Source organism: Liolophura sinensis, chromosome 6, assembly GCF_032854445.1.
Source record: "Liolophura sinensis isolate JHLJ2023 chromosome 6, CUHK_Ljap_v2, whole genome shotgun sequence".
Classification (NCBI taxonomy): domain Eukaryota; kingdom Metazoa; phylum Mollusca; class Polyplacophora; order Chitonida; family Chitonidae; genus Liolophura; species Liolophura sinensis.
Window position 1 is genome coordinate 69,797,054 of NC_088300.1, and position 15,616 is coordinate 69,812,669.

Sequence of the window (15,616 nt, forward strand, 5' to 3'; positions counted from 1 at the left end):
TGAGTGCCTTATACAAAGCCCTTTACATTTCCAGGCCCATATACAGCCTAGTTCATTCTGCCGTCTTTAAAGAAGCTGACTATGATTCCTTCTCACCTCCGGCGGCCTTTTGTTTACGTGGTATCTTCCACACGACCTACAGATAACAACACCAGCGGCATGGAGTGAAGCTGAGAGCTGAGTAAAGAACATCACGACTAATCCTATATTGCTTAACTGGATTATCGGAAAGTGAATAGAGCTCATAGATTAACTCATATTTCTGCAGACTGTCTCTTTCAAACAGTCTGGAGATGACATGAATTTCTGTTGGCCGTTGAAATACAACTCCAGCTAGGTTTAACGACGGGGGAACTTTTCCCCAGCGAGATATATATACCAGAATTTAGTCCACTCAACCTAAGTCCCAGTATTTACTGAAGCCAACAGTTCAACAAACATATCTATCATGGCATCTTTACTTGCTAAGAAACTTTTTGATGACGACTCCTTCAATTTCCGCAGCCCACTTAAGCAATGTGATGATGCAGAGGAAGACAATAGCTTTTCCCCAATGATGGATTATTTTTCAACCAAGGGAAGCTCGTCCTTTGTGGCAGAAGACGAAGATTCCAGAGATAGTGGGATAGGCCTCGACGACAGTTTTAGCAACGATGACTGTCCGCTTTCCCTTCCTAGCAGACCTTTTGTACAGCTAAATAAGGTAACAATCACCTATTTTCTTCACCTCATTTCCCAGTTACTTTACTACCTTATTCATTTTTAGTAGTCAGTTCCAGCATTTTCTGTAAAATCATTTTGGATAACAGTATTCATTGCATGATTTTCCAGTACACTGTAGCAATAAATCATAACATTTTTTACGCCGCAGGTGTGCGAAGAAGGGAAAATCCACAGCCAAAACATTCGAAAGCGAAGCCGTTCTCAAAGCGACCAGGATGATTCACCTGTGCAGAAGAGAAAGAGACCCGACGCCATTCCCGAGCCAAGCAAATGTCCACTCAGGCTGTCCAATCTCCATTCGGAACATGAAATTAAAACTGCCCTAGACAGAGGTAATTATCAAATCTCAGCTGAATTTTACTCATATATTTATAATAAACATTACAACCGCCAGTAAGCCTAAATGAAATCTGTCTAGTATATTTGTAAACGTATGCACGTTCATTTCTCCTCGGCAGTGTCGGAAAATCCAGACCTGATCAGTGACGGCAGCGTGGCCTGCTGTCTGCCAACTGTTCCAGGCAAGCATCAAGATCTCAAGTCCATCACGCCGGAAACTTTGGCGCGGCTTCAAAAGCACGAGTTTGATGACATAGTAGACGAATTCCTCATTGTGGACTGCAGATATCCCTATGAGTTTCAAGGCGGCCACATCAAAGGAGCTGTCAACTATTACACCAAGGACAGTATTGTGGAAAACCTTATTTCCAAACCAGTCATTACCAGGAGTAGTGCAACGAAAAGAAGCATTCTAATATTTCACTGTGAATTTTCATCCCAAAGAGGTCCAAAAATGTCTCGATTTTTAAGGAGCCAAGACAGACAGATGAACAAGGATCGATATCCGCAGCTGTGTTATCCTGAGATTTACTTACTTCACGGCGGATACAAAAACTTCTTTGAGAAAGAAAAGGTAGGCGCATAAGCATTTTGTTGATATAGGCTTTTGGTAACCAGCAAGACTATATGCAAAAGTAATCACCAGAAACTTTGAGTGCGTGTACTTGGTATTATGCACAGGCACAATTCAGTGATGTTGTTTATTTTTTTCTTTCTAGGAGCTCTGCACGCCACAGACCTATCTGCCGATGCACCATGAAGATTTCAAGAAGGACATGCGAACATTTCGTTGCCAGTCTAAGAGCTGGGCTGGGGAAAAGAAGAGTCGTTCAGCGTTGAGATTATTCCTTTAGGCGTGAAAGTCAGCCATTTCTTATGTTTAAAGGTGGATGTTGACCTCATTCAGTTTAAAAATACATCTGTTTTGTTTTTTACCTGGAATTTCTACTGATTTGTGTACATATGATCTTTTTGAAATCCTCTCATCTTTGTTTTCTTTCTTTACATATTATCCCAGTGCTGTCGTTTGTGTACGAATCAAATATATGTGCGCCAATAAATGATCCACGTTGAATATTATCTCAGTTTTCTTCCTAGTTTCTGCCATGATGTGGCGTGCCCTATGTGCAAGATAACATGACTGTTACATCGTAAACATAAACCTTGAAAAGTTGCGCATGAAACGTAACATTACACAAAGGAAACATTCGAAACTGATATCTAGTGCTGTTGACTTAAACCCTTATTGTACAAACAGGACTGCCATGCCCGGAGCCCAACCCCAAGCTTACTTTAAGTGGCAGTTGTACATAGTGCTTGAAAGGTACGAGTAACGCTTGACACTCATAATGAAAATTATTGCTTGATGAAACAACATGAGATTCTCACGCAGTCGAGTACCAATGATTATGCACAGCATGTGGTACAGTTTCCACACCATTTCGCCTCGCACAACAGGTAGCAGGTTCGCTTCCGTTTTGAACAAAATTTAGCGCTTGATCTGTGTCCACATCTGAATTTAGAAGGATGGAGAGAAAATCCTGCGATTTAAAGTACACCGAGAATTTGTATATGCTGACGTTTCCGAGAACCTATCAAAAGCCATGTGTGGAGTAGTTCCCTTTCTCAAACGTTGGTCTCCCTTAATATGGAAGACGAGTTTAAGCAGAATGTTGACACTCAAGCTGAAATATTTGAAACAAGTGTAAAATTCAAATGCATCCATGCATGTGATAAGGCAATTACGGATATGAACTGATCTCCTTTGTAAACGACATATTCCCAATATGCTGTATCCTGTGCCAACAATTTACTTCTTGTAGAAAAGCAACAATGTGCACGCGAGATATAATACAAACGTACTATGTGCACTGTCACCATACACGAAACCTAATGAAAAGTGTAAATAGGTCGCTAAGGTAAACACAACGTACACATATGTATTGTGGAAGAAGTGTACCATGCAAGTGGTGAAAATTATGTCTGACAAGGTTTCTTTCATCGAAAAATGGTGTGTGCAGCCAACATCTCTCCAACTCGCTTCTTGCTGACAAACTAAATTGTCTCCCACCGTTTTGGTGTATGTATATGTATATGGTAGACTTCCCACTGGAAAGAAGTGACAGTGACAAACTATGTTGAGTGAAATGCAAATTTCAACGCATTCTACTTAAACAAATGACGCGTGTAGCTGTACGATTAGGGGAAAATAGACTTACCGAGGTAAAAAATATTTAATTTGTACACCGTGAACAATGTTATCTTTCTGACAGCGGCGTCTTGTACTGACAATGAGTGCCTTATACAAAGCCCTTTACATTTCCAGGCCCATATACAGCCTAGTTCATTCTGCCGTCTTTAAAGAAGCTGACTATGATTCCTTCTCACCTCCGGCGGCCTTTTGTTTACGTGGTATCTTCCACACGACCTACAGATAACAACACCAGCGGCATGGAGTGAAGCTGAGAGCTGAGTAAAGAACATCACGACTAATCCTATATTGCTTAACTGGATTATCGGAAAGTGAATAGAGCTCATAGATTAACTCATATTTCTGCAGACTGTCTCTTTCAAACAATCTGGAGATGACATGAATTTCTGTTGGCCGTTGAAATACAACTCCAGCTAGGTTTAACGACGGGGGAACTTTTCCCCAGCGAGATATATATACCAGAATTTAGTCCACTCAACCTAAGTCCCAGTATTTACTGAAGCCAACAGTTCAACAAACATATCTATCATGGCATCTTTACTTGCTAAGAAACTTTTTGATGACGACTCCTTCAATTTCCGCAGCCCACTTAAGCAATGTGATGATGCAGAGGAAGACAATAGCTTTTCCCCAATGATGGATTATTTTTCAACCAAGGGAAGCTCGTCCTTTGTGGCAGAAGACGAAGATTCCAGAGATAGTGGGATAGGCCTCGACGACAGTTTTAGCAACGATGACTGTCCGCTTTCCCTTCCTAGCAGACCTTTTGTACAGCTAAATAAGGTAACAATCACCTATTTTCTTCACCTCATTTCCCAGTTACTTTACTACCTTATTCATTTTTAGTAGTCAGTTCCAGCATTTTCTGTAAAATCATTTTGGATAACAGTATTCATTGCATGATTTTCCAGTACACTGTAGCAATAAATCATAACATTTTTTACGCCGCAGGTGTGCGAAGAAGGGAAAATCCACAGCCAAAACATTCGAAAGCGAAGCCGTTCTCAAAGCGACCAGGATGATTCACCTGTGCAGAAGAGAAAGAGACCCGACGCCATTCCCGAGCCAAGCAAATGTCCACTCAGGCTGTCCAATCTCCATTCGGAACATGAAATTAAAACTGCCCTAGACAGAGGTAATTATCAAATCTCAGCTGAATTTTACTCATATATTTATAATAAACATTACAACCGCCAGTAAGCCTAAATGAAATCTGTCTAGTATATTTGTAAACGTATGCACGTTCATTTCTCCTCGGCAGTGTCGGAAAATCCAGACCTGATCAGTGACGGCAGCGTGGCCTACTGTCTGCCAACTGTTCCAGGCAAGCATCAAGATCTCAAGTCCATCACGCCGGAAACTTTGGCGCGGCTTCAAAAGCACGAGTTTGATGACATAGTAGACGAATTCCTCATTGTGGACTGCAGATATCCCTATGAGTTTCAAGGCGGCCACATCAAAGGAGCTGTCAACTATTACACCAAGGACAGTATTGTGGAAAACCTTATTTCCAAACCAGTCATTACCAGGAGTAGTGCAACGAAAAGAAGCATTCTAATATTTCACTGTGAATTTTCATCCCAAAGAGGTCCAAAAATGTCTCGATTTTTAAGGAGCCAAGACAGACAGATGAACAAGGATCGATATCCGCAGCTGTGTTATCCCGAGATTTACTTACTTCACGGCGGATACAAAAACTTCTTTGAGAAAGAAAAGGTAGGCGCATAAGCATTTTGTTGATATAGGCTTTTGGTAACCAGCAAGACTATATGCAAAAGTAATCACCAGAAACTTTGAGTGCGTGTACTTGGTATTATGCACAGGCACAATTCAGTGATGTTGTTTATTTTTTTCTTTCTAGGAGCTCTGCACGCCACAGACCTATCTGCCGATGCACCATGAAGATTTCAAGAAGGACATGCGAACATTTCGTTGCCAGTCTAAGAGCTGGGCTGGGGAAAAGAAGAGTCGTTCTGCGTTGAGATTATTCCTTTAGGCGTGAAAGTCAGCCATTTCTTATGTTTAAAGGTGGATGTTGACCTCATTCAATTTAAAAATACATCTGTTTTGTTTTTTACCTGGAATTTCTACTGATTTGTGTACATATGATCTTTTTGAAATCCTCTCATCTTTGTTTTCTTTCTTTACATATTATCCCAGTGCTGTCGTTTGTGTACGAATCAAATATATGTGCGCCAATAAATGATCCACGTTGAATATTATCTCAGTTTTCTTCCTAGTTTCTGCCATGATGTGGCGTGCCCTATGTGCATGATAACATGACTGTTACATCGTAAACATAAACCTTGAAAAGTTGCGCATGAAACGTAACATTACACAAAGGAAACATTCGAAACTGATATCTAGTGCTGTTGACTTAAACCCTTATTGTACAAACAGGACTGCCATGCCCGGAGCCCAACCCCAAGCTTACTTTAAGTGGCAGTTGTACATAGTGCTTGAAAGGTACGAGTAACGCTTGACACTCATAATGAAAATTATTGCTTGATGAAACAACATGAGATTCTCACGCAGTCGAGTACCAATGATTATGCACAGTATGTGGTACAGTTTCCACACCATTTCGCCTCGCACAACAGGTAGCAGGTTCGCTTCCGTTTTGAACAAAATTTAGCGCTTGATCTGTGTCCACATCTGAATTTAGAAGGATGGAGAGAAAATCCTGCGATTTAAAGTACACCGAGAATTTGTATATGCTGACGTTTCCGAGAACCTATCAAAAGCCATGTGTGGAGTAGTTCCCTTTCTCAAACGTTGGTCTCCCTTAATATGGAAGACGAGTTTAAGCAGAATGTTGACACTCAAGCTGAAATATTTGAAACAAGTGTAAAATTCAAATGCATCCATGCATGTGATAAGGCAATTACGGATATGAACTGATCTCCTTTGTAAACGACATATTCCCAATATGCTGTATCCTGTGCCAACAATTTACTTCTTGTAGAAAAGCAACAATGTGCACGCGAGATATAATACAAACGTACTATGTGCACTGTCACCATACACGAAACCTAATGAAAAGTGTAAATAGGTCGCTAAGGTAAACACAACGTACACATATGTATTGTGGAAGAAGTGTACCATGCAAGTGGTGAAAATTATGTCTGACAAGGTTTCTTTCATCGAAAAATGGTGTGTGCAGCCAACATCTCTCCAACTCGCTTCTTGCTGACAAACTAAATTGTCTCCCACCGTTTTGGTGTATGTATATGTATATGGTAGACTTCCCACTGGAAAGAAGTGACAGTGACAAACTATGTTGAGTGAAATGCAAATTTCAACGCATTCTACTTAAACAAATGACGCGTGTAGCTGTACGATTAGGGGAAAATAGACTTACCGAGGTAAAAAATATTTAATTTGTACACCGTGAACAATGTTATCTTTCTGACAGCGGCGTCTTGTACTGACAATGAGTGCCTTATACAAAGCCCTTTACATTTCCAGGCCCATATACAGCCTAGTTCATTCTGCCGTCTTTAAAGAAGCTGACTATGATTCCTTCTCACCTCCGGCGGCCTTTTGTTTACGTGGTATCTTCCACACGACCTACAGATAACAACACCAGCGGCATGGAGTGAAGCTGAGAGCTGAGTAAAGAACATCACGACTAATCCTATATTGCTTAACTGGATTATCGGAAAGTGAATAGAGCTCATAGATTAACTCATATTTCTGCAGACTGTCTCTTTCAAACAATCTGGAGATGACATGAATTTCTGTTGGCCGTTGAAATACAACTCCAGCTAGGTTTAACGACGGGGGAACTTTTCCCCAGCGAGATATATATACCAGAATTTAGTCCACTCAACCTAAGTCCCAGTATTTACTGAAGCCAACAGTTCAACAAACATATCTATCATGGCATCTTTACTTGCTAAGAAACTTTTTGATGACGACTCCTTCAATTTCCGCAGCCCACTTAAGCAATGTGATGATGCAGAGGAAGACAATAGCTTTTCCCCAATGATGGATTATTTTTCAACCAAGGGAAGCTCGTCCTTTGTGGCAGAAGACGAAGATTCCAGAGATAGTGGGATAGGCCTCGACGACAGTTTTAGCAACGATGACTGTCCGCTTTCCCTTCCTAGCAGACCTTTTGTACAGCTAAATAAGGTAACAATCACCTATTTTCTTCACCTCATTTCCCAGTTACTTTACTACCTTATTCATTTTTAGTAGTCAGTTCCAGCATTTTCTGTAAAATCATTTTGGATAACAGTATTCATTGCATGATTTTCCAGTACACTGTAGCAATAAATCATAACATTTTTTACGCCGCAGGTGTGCGAAGAAGGGAAAATCCACAGCCAAAACATTCGAAAGCGAAGCCGTTCTCAAAGCGACCAGGATGATTCACCTGTGCAGAAGAGAAAGAGACCCGACGCCATTCCCGAGCCAAGCAAATGTCCACTCAGGCTGTCCAATCTCCATTCGGAACATGAAATTAAAACTGCCCTAGACAGAGGTAATTATCAAATCTCAGCTGAATTTTACTCATATATTTATAATAAACATTACAACCGCCAGTAAGCCTAAATGAAATCTGTCTAGTATATTTGTAAACGTATGCACGTTCATTTCTCCTCGGCAGTGTCGGAAAATCCAGACCTGATCAGTGACGGCAGCGTGGCCTACTGTCTGCCAACTGTTCCAGGCAAGCATCAAGATCTCAAGTCCATCACGCCGGAAACTTTGGCGCGGCTTCAAAAGCACGAGTTTGATGACATAGTAGACGAATTCCTCATTGTGGACTGCAGATATCCCTATGAGTTTCAAGGCGGCCACATCAAAGGAGCTGTCAACTATTACACCAAGGACAGTATTGTGGAAAATTTCCAAACCAGTCATTACCAGGAGTAGTGCAACGAAAAGAAGCATTCTAATATTTCACTGTGAATTTTCATCCCAAAGAGGTCCAAAAATGTCTCGATTTTTAAGGAGCCAAGACAGACAGATGAACAAGGATCGATATCCGCAGCTGTGTTATCCCGAGATTTACTTACTTCACGGCGGATACAAAAACTTCTTTGAGAAAGAAAAGGTAGGCGCATAAGCATTTTGTTGATATAGGCTTTTGGTAACCAGCAAGACTATATGCAAAAGTAATCACCAGAAACTTTGAGTGCGTGTACTTGGTATTATGCACAGGCACAATTCAGTGATGTTGTTTATTTTTTTCTTTCTAGGAGCTCTGCACGCCACAGACCTATCTGCCGATGCACCATGAAGATTTCAAGAAGGACATGCGAACATTTCGTTGCCAGTCTAAGAGCTGGGCTGGGGAAAAGAAGAGTCGTTCTGCGTTGAGATTATTCCTTTAGGCGTGAAAGTCAGCCATTTCTTATGTTTAAAGGTGGATGTTGACCTCATTCAATTTAAAAATACATCTGTTTTGTTTTTTACCTGGAATTTCTACTGATTTGTGTACATATGATCTTTTTGAAATCCTCTCATCTTTGTTTTCTTTCTTTACATATTATCCCAGTGCTGTCGTTTGTGTACGAATCAAATATATGTGCGCCAATAAATGATCCACGTTGAATATTATCTCAGTTTTCTTCCTAGTTTCTGCCATGATGTGGCGTGCCCTATGTGCATGATAACATGACTGTTACATCGTAAACATAAACCTTGAAAAGTTGCGCATGAAACGTAACATTACACAAAGGAAACATTCGAAACTGATATCTAGTGCTGTTGACTTAAACCCTTATTGTACAAACAGGACTGCCATGCCCGGAGCCCAACCCCAAGCTTACTTTAAGTGGCAGTTGTACATAGTGCTTGAAAGGTACGAGTAACGCTTGACACTCATAATGAAAATTATTGCTTGATGAAACAACATGAGATTCTCACGCAGTCGAGTACCAATGATTATGCACAGTATGTGGTACAGTTTCCACACCATTTCGCCTCGCACAACAGGTAGCAGGTTCGCTTCCGTTTTGAACAAAATTTAGCGCTTGATCTGTGTCCACATCTGAATTTAGAAGGATGGAGAGAAAATCCTGCGATTTAAAGTACACCGAGAATTTGTATATGCTGACGTTTCCGAGAACCTATCAAAAGCCATGTGTGGAGTAGTTCCCTTTCTCAAACGTTGGTCTCCCTTAATATGGAAGACGAGTTTAAGCAGAATGTTGACACTCAAGCTGAAATATTTGAAACAAGTGTAAAATTCAAATGCATCCATGCATGTGATAAGGCAATTACGGATATGAACTGATCTCCTTTGTAAACGACATATTCCCAATATGCTGTATCCTGTGCCAACAATTTACTTCTTGTAGAAAAGCAACAATGTGCACGCGAGATATAATACAAACGTACTATGTGCACTGTCACCATACACGAAACCTAATGAAAAGTGTAAATAGGTCGCTAAGGTAAACACAACGTACACATATGTATTGTGGAAGAAGTGTACCATGCAAGTGGTGAAAATTATGTCTGACAAGGTTTCTTTCATCGAAAAATGGTGTGTGCAGCCAACATCTCTCCAACTCGCTTCTTGCTGACAAACTAAATTGTCTCCCACCGTTTTGGTGTATGTATATGTATATGGTAGACTTCCCACTGGAAAGAAGTGACAGTGACAAACTATGTTGAGTGAAATGCAAATTTCAACGCATTCTACTTAAACAAATGACGCGTGTAGCTGTACGATTAGGGGAAAATAGACTTACCGAGGTAAAAAATATTTAATTTGTACACCGTGAACAATGTTATCTTTCTGACAGCGGCGTCTTGTACTGACAATGAGTGCCTTATACAAAGCCCTTTACATTTCCAGGCCCATATACAGCCTAGTTCATTCTGCCGTCTTTAAAGAAGCTGACTATGATTCCTTCTCACCTCCGGCGGCCTTTTGTTTACGTGGTATCTTCCACACGACCTACAGATAACAACACCAGCGGCATGGAGTGAAGCTGAGAGCTGAGTAAAGAACATCACGACTAATCCTATATTGCTTAACTGGATTATCGGAAAGTGAATAGAGCTCATAGATTAACTCATATTTCTGCAGACTGTCTCTTTCAAACAGTCTGGAGATGACATGAATTTCTGTTGGCCGTTGAAATACAACTCCAGCTAGGTTTAACGACGGGGGAACTTTTCCCCAGCGAGATATATATACCAGAATTTAGTCCACTCAACCTAAGTCCCAGTATTTACTGAAGCCAACAGTTCAACAAACATATCTATCATGGCATCTTTACTTGCTAAGAAACTTTTTGATGACGACTCCTTCAATTTCCGCAGCCCACTTAAGCAATGTGATGATGCAGAGGAAGACAATAGCTTTTCCCCAATGATGGATTATTTTTCAACCAAGGGAAGCTCGTCCTTTGTGGCAGAAGACGAAGATTCCAGAGATAGTGGGATAGGCCTCGACGACAGTTTTAGCAACGATGACTGTCCGCTTTCCCTTCCTAGCAGACCTTTTGTACAGCTAAATAAGGTAACAATCACCTATTTTCTTCACCTCATTTCCCAGTTACTTTACTACCTTATTCATTTTTAGTAGTCAGTTCCAGCATTTTCTGTAAAATCATTTTGGATAACAGTATTCATTGCATGATTTTCCAGTACACTGTAGCAATAAATCATAACATTTTTTACGCCGCAGGTGTGCGAAGAAGGGAAAATCCACAGCCAAAACATTCGAAAGCGAAGCCGTTCTCAAAGCGACCAGGATGATTCACCTGTGCAGAAGAGAAAGAGACCCGACGCCATTCCCGAGCCAAGCAAATGTCCACTCAGGCTGTCCAATCTCCATTCGGAACATGAAATTAAAACTGCCCTAGACAGAGGTAATTATCAAATCTCAGCTGAATTTTACTCATATATTTATAATAAACATTACAACCGCCAGTAAGCCTAAATGAAATCTGTCTAGTATATTTGTAAACGTATGCACGTTCATTTCTCCTCGGCAGTGTCGGAAAATCCAGACCTGATCAGTGACGGCAGCGTGGCCTACTGTCTGCCAACTGTTCCAGGCAAGCATCAAGATCTCAAGTCCATCACGCCGGAAACTTTGGCGCGGCTTCAAAAGCACGAGTTTGATGACATAGTAGACGAATTCCTCATTGTGGACTGCAGATATCCCTATGAGTTTCAAGGCGGCCACATCAAAGGAGCTGTCAACTATTACACCAAGGACAGTATTGTGGAAAACCTTATTTCCAAACCAGTCATTACCAGGAGTAGTGCAACGAAAAGAAGCATTCTAATATTTCACTGTGAATTTTCATCCCAAAGAGGTCCAAAAATGTCTCGATTTTTAAGGAGCCAAGACAGACAGATGAACAAGGATCGATATCCGCAGCTGTGTTATCCTGAGATTTACTTACTTCACGGCGGATACAAAAACTTCTTTGAGAAAGAAAAGGTAGGCGCATAAGCATTTTGTTGATATAGGCTTTTGGTAACCAGCAAGACTATATGCAAAAGTAATCACCAGAAACTTTGAGTCCGTGTACTTGGTATTATGCACAGGCACAATTCAGTGATGTTGTTTATTTTTTTCTTTCTAGGAGCTCTGCACGCCACAGACCTATCTGCCGATGCACCATGAAGATTTCAAGAAGGACATGCGAACATTTCGTTGCCAGTCTAAGAGCTGGGCTGGGGAAAAGAAGAGTCGTTCAGCGTTGAGATTATTCCTTTAGGCGTGAAAGTCAGCCATTTCTTATGTTTAAAGGTGGATGTTGACCTCATTCAGTTTAAAAATACATCTGTTTTGTTTTTTACCTGGAATTTCTACTGATTTGTGTACATATGATCTTTTTGAAATCCTCTCATCTTTGTTTTCTTTCTTTACATATTATCCCAGTGCTGTCGTTTGTGTACGAATCAAATATATGTGCGCCAATAAATGATCCACGTTGAATATTATCTCAGTTTTCTTCCTAGTTTCTGCCATGATGTGGCGTGCCCTATGTGCAAGATAACATGACTGTTACATCGTAAACATAAACCTTGAAAAGTTGCGCATGAAACGTAACATTACACAAAGGAAACATTCGAAACTGATATCTAGTGCTGTTGACTTAAACCCTTATTGTACAAACAGGACTGCCATGCCCGGAGCCCAACCCCAAGCTTACTTTAAGTGGCAGTTGTACATAGTGCTTGAAAGGTACGAGTAACGCTTGACACTCATAATGAAAATTATTGCTTGATGAAACAACATGAGATTCTCACGCAGTCGAGTACCAATGATTATGCACAGCATGTGGTACAGTTTCCACACCATTTCGCCTCGCACAACAGGTAACAGGTTCGCTTCCGTTTTGAACAAAATTTAGCGCTTGATCTGTGTCCACATCTGAATTTAGAAGGATGGAGAGAAAATCCTGCGATTTAAAGTACACCGAGAATTTGTATATGCTGACGTTTCCGAGAACCTATCAAAAGCCATGTGTGGAGTAGTTCCCTTTCTCAAACGTTGGTCTCCCTTAATATGGAAGACGAGTTTAAGCAGAATGTTGACACTCAAGCTGAAATATTTGAAACAAGTGTAAAATTCAAATGCATCCATGCATGTGATAAGGCAATTACGGATATGAACTGATCTCCTTTGTAAACGACATATTCCCAATATGCTGTATCCTGTGCCAACAATTTACTTCTTGTAGAAAAGCAACAATGTGCACGCGAGATATAATACAAACGTACTATGTGCACTGTCACCATACACGAAACCTAATGAAAAGTGTAAATAGGTCGCTAAGGTAAACACAACGTACACATATGTATTGTGGAAGAAGTGTACCATGCAAGTGGTGAAAATTATGTCTGACAAGGTTTCTTTCATCGAAAAATGGTGTGTGCAGCCAACATCTCTCCAACTCGCTTCTTGCTGACAAACTAAATTGTCTCCCACCGTTTTGGTGTATGTATATGTATATGGTAGACTTCCCACTGGAAAGAAGTGACAGTGACAAACTATGTTGAGTGAAATGCAAATTTCAACGCATTCTACTTAAACAAATGACGCGTGTAGCTGTACGATTAGGGGAAAATAGACTTACCGAGGTAAAAAATATTTAATTTGTACACCGTGAACAATGTTATCTTTCTGACAGCGGCGTCTTGTACTGACAATGAGTGCCTTATACAAAGCCCTTTACATTTCCAGGCCCATATACAGCCTAGTTCATTCTGCCGTCTTTAAAGAAGCTGACTATGATTCCTTCTCACCTCCGGCGGCCTTTTGTTTACGTGGTATCTTCCACACGACCTACAGATAACAACACCAGCGGCATGGAGTGAAGCTGAGAGCTGAGTAAAGAACATCACGACTAATCCTATATTGCTTAACTGGATTATCGGAAAGTGAATAGAGCTCATAGATTAACTCATATTTCTGCAGACTGTCTCTTTCAAACAGTCTGGAGATGACATGAATTTCTGTTGGCCGTTGAAATACAACTCCAGCTAGGTTTAACGACGGGGGAACTTTTCCCCAGCGAGATATATATACCAGAATTTAGTCCACTCAACCTAAGTCCCAGTATTTACTGAAGCCAACAGTTCAACAAACATATCTATCATGGCATCTTTACTTGCTAAGAAACTTTTTGATGACGACTCCTTCAATTTCCGCAGCCCACTTAAGCAATGTGATGATGCAGAGGAAGACAATAGCTTTTCCCCAATGATGGATTATTTTTCAACCAAGGGAAGCTCGTCCTTTGTGGCAGAAGACGAAGATTCCAGAGATAGTGGGATAGGCCTCGACGACAGTTTTAGCAACGATGACTGTCCGCTTTCCCTTCCTAGCAGACCTTTTGTACAGCTAAATAAGGTAACAATCACCTATTTTCTTCACCTCATTTCCCAGTTACTTTACTACCTTATTCATTTTTAGTAGTCAGTTCCAGCATTTTCTGTAAAATCATTTTGGATAACAGTATTCATTGCATGATTTTCCAGTACACTGTAGCAATAAATCATAACATTTTTTACGCCGCAGGTGTGCGAAGAAGGGAAAATCCACAGCCAAAACATTCGAAAGCGAAGCCGTTCTCAAAGCGACCAGGATGATTCACCTGTGCAGAAGAGAAAGAGACCCGACGCCATTCCCGAGCCAAGCAAATGTCCACTCAGGCTGTCCAATCTCCATTCGGAACATGAAATTAAAACTGCCCTAGACAGAGGTAATTATCAAATCTCAGCTGAATTTTACTCATATATTTATAATAAACATTACAACCGCCAGTAAGCCTAAATGAAATCTGTCTAGTATATTTGTAAACGTATGCACGTTCATTTCTCCTCGGCAGTGTCGGAAAATCCAGACCTGATCAGTGACGGCAGCGTGGCCTGCTGTCTGCCAACTGTTCCAGGCAAGCATCAAGATCTCAAGTCCATCACGCCGGAAACTTTGGCGCGGCTTCAAAAGCACGAGTTTGATGACATAGTAGACGAATTCCTCATTGTGGACTGCAGATATCCCTATGAGTTTCAAGGCGGCCACATCAAAGGAGCTGTCAACTATTACACCAAGGACAGTATTGTGGAAAACCTTATTTCCAAACCAGTCATTACCAGGAGTAGTGCAACGAAAAGAAGCATTCTAATATTTCACTGTGAATTTTCATCCCAAAGAGGTCCAAAAATGTCTCGATTTTTAAGGAGCCAAGACAGACAGATGAACAAGGATCGATATCCGCAGCTGTGTTATCCTGAGATTTACTTACTTCACGGCGGATACAAAAACTTCTTTGAGAAAGAAAAGGTAGGCGCATAAGCATTTTGTTGATATAGGCTTTTGGTAACCAGCAAGACTATATGCAAAAGTAATCACCAGAAACTTTGAGTGCGTGTACTTGGTATTATGCACAGGCACAATTCAGTGATGTTGTTTATTTTTTTCTTTCTAGGAGCTCTGCACGCCACAGACCTATCTGCCGATGCACCATGAAGATTTCAAGAAGGACATGCGAACATTTCGTTGCCAGTCTAAGAGCTGGGCTGGGGAAAAGAAGAGTCGTTCAGCGTTGAGATTATTCCTTTAGGCGTGAAAGTCAGCCATTTCTTATGTTTAAAGGTGGATGTTGACCTCATTCAGTTTAAAAATACATCTGTTTTGTTTTTTACCTGGAATTTCTACTGATTTGTGTACATATGATCTTTTTGAAATCCTCTCATCTTTGTTTTCTTTCTTTACATATTATCCCAGTGCTGTCGTTTGTGTACGAATCAAATATATGTGCGCCAATAAATGATCCACGTTGAATATTATCTCAGTTTTCTTCCTAGTTTCTGCCATGATGTGGCGTGCCCTATGTGCAAGATAACATGACT

The 15,616-nt window shown here is 40.8% G+C and overlaps 5 protein-coding genes across 5 annotated transcripts; all 5 read left to right on the forward strand.

Moving 5' to 3' along the window:
- Nucleotides 1–448: 448 nt before the first annotated feature.
- On the forward strand, nt 449–1,916 carry LOC135467482 (M-phase inducer phosphatase 1-like). The gene is made up of 4 exons (XM_064745256.1): nt 449–703; nt 872–1,055; nt 1,182–1,636; nt 1,782–1,916. Exons 1-4 carry the CDS (start codon nt 449–451, stop codon nt 1,914–1,916), a joined length of 1,029 nt encoding a protein of 342 aa, XP_064601326.1.
- Nucleotides 1,917–3,802: 1,886 nt separating this feature from the next.
- On the forward strand, nt 3,803–5,270 carry LOC135467483 (M-phase inducer phosphatase 1-like). Its single transcript, XM_064745257.1, has 4 exons — nt 3,803–4,057; nt 4,226–4,409; nt 4,536–4,990; nt 5,136–5,270. Exons 1-4 carry the CDS (start codon nt 3,803–3,805, stop codon nt 5,268–5,270), a joined length of 1,029 nt encoding a protein of 342 aa, XP_064601327.1.
- Nucleotides 5,271–7,156: 1,886 nt separating this feature from the next.
- On the forward strand, nt 7,157–8,619 carry LOC135467484 (M-phase inducer phosphatase-like). The gene is given in 5 exon segments (XM_064745258.1): nt 7,157–7,411; nt 7,580–7,763; nt 7,890–8,143; nt 8,145–8,339; nt 8,485–8,619. Coding segments are annotated over 5 exon segments (1,023 nt in total).
- Nucleotides 8,620–10,505: 1,886 nt separating this feature from the next.
- On the forward strand, nt 10,506–11,973 carry LOC135467486 (M-phase inducer phosphatase 1-like). Its single transcript, XM_064745259.1, has 4 exons — nt 10,506–10,760; nt 10,929–11,112; nt 11,239–11,693; nt 11,839–11,973. The coding sequence occupies exons 1-4, from the start codon at nt 10,506–10,508 to the stop codon at nt 11,971–11,973; spliced, it is 1,029 nt and encodes a 342-aa protein (XP_064601329.1).
- A 1,886-nt stretch (nt 11,974–13,859) lies between these two features.
- On the forward strand, nt 13,860–15,327 carry LOC135467487 (M-phase inducer phosphatase 1-like). The gene is made up of 4 exons (XM_064745260.1): nt 13,860–14,114; nt 14,283–14,466; nt 14,593–15,047; nt 15,193–15,327. Exons 1-4 carry the CDS (start codon nt 13,860–13,862, stop codon nt 15,325–15,327), a joined length of 1,029 nt encoding a protein of 342 aa, XP_064601330.1.
- The last annotated feature ends 289 nt before the right edge of the window (nt 15,328–15,616 follow it).

Coding starts and splice junctions, on each gene's coding strand:
- LOC135467486 (XM_064745259.1), top strand. CDS start 10,506: ATGGCATCTTTACTTGCTAAGAAACTTTTTGATGACGACTCCTTCAAT. Junction 11,113..11,238: donor TAAAACTGCCCTAGACAGAG/GTAATTATCAAA, acceptor TCTCCTCGGCAG/TGTCGGAAAATCCAGACCTG. Junction 11,694..11,838: donor ACTTCTTTGAGAAAGAAAAG/GTAGGCGCATAA, acceptor TTTTCTTTCTAG/GAGCTCTGCACGCCACAGAC.
- LOC135467483 (XM_064745257.1), top strand. CDS start 3,803: ATGGCATCTTTACTTGCTAAGAAACTTTTTGATGACGACTCCTTCAAT. Junction 4,410..4,535: donor TAAAACTGCCCTAGACAGAG/GTAATTATCAAA, acceptor TCTCCTCGGCAG/TGTCGGAAAATCCAGACCTG. Junction 4,991..5,135: donor ACTTCTTTGAGAAAGAAAAG/GTAGGCGCATAA, acceptor TTTTCTTTCTAG/GAGCTCTGCACGCCACAGAC.
- LOC135467482 (XM_064745256.1), top strand. CDS start 449: ATGGCATCTTTACTTGCTAAGAAACTTTTTGATGACGACTCCTTCAAT. Junction 704..871: donor CTTTTGTACAGCTAAATAAG/GTAACAATCACC, acceptor TTTACGCCGCAG/GTGTGCGAAGAAGGGAAAAT. Junction 1,056..1,181: donor TAAAACTGCCCTAGACAGAG/GTAATTATCAAA, acceptor TCTCCTCGGCAG/TGTCGGAAAATCCAGACCTG.
- LOC135467487 (XM_064745260.1), top strand. CDS start 13,860: ATGGCATCTTTACTTGCTAAGAAACTTTTTGATGACGACTCCTTCAAT. Junction 14,115..14,282: donor CTTTTGTACAGCTAAATAAG/GTAACAATCACC, acceptor TTTACGCCGCAG/GTGTGCGAAGAAGGGAAAAT. Junction 14,467..14,592: donor TAAAACTGCCCTAGACAGAG/GTAATTATCAAA, acceptor TCTCCTCGGCAG/TGTCGGAAAATCCAGACCTG.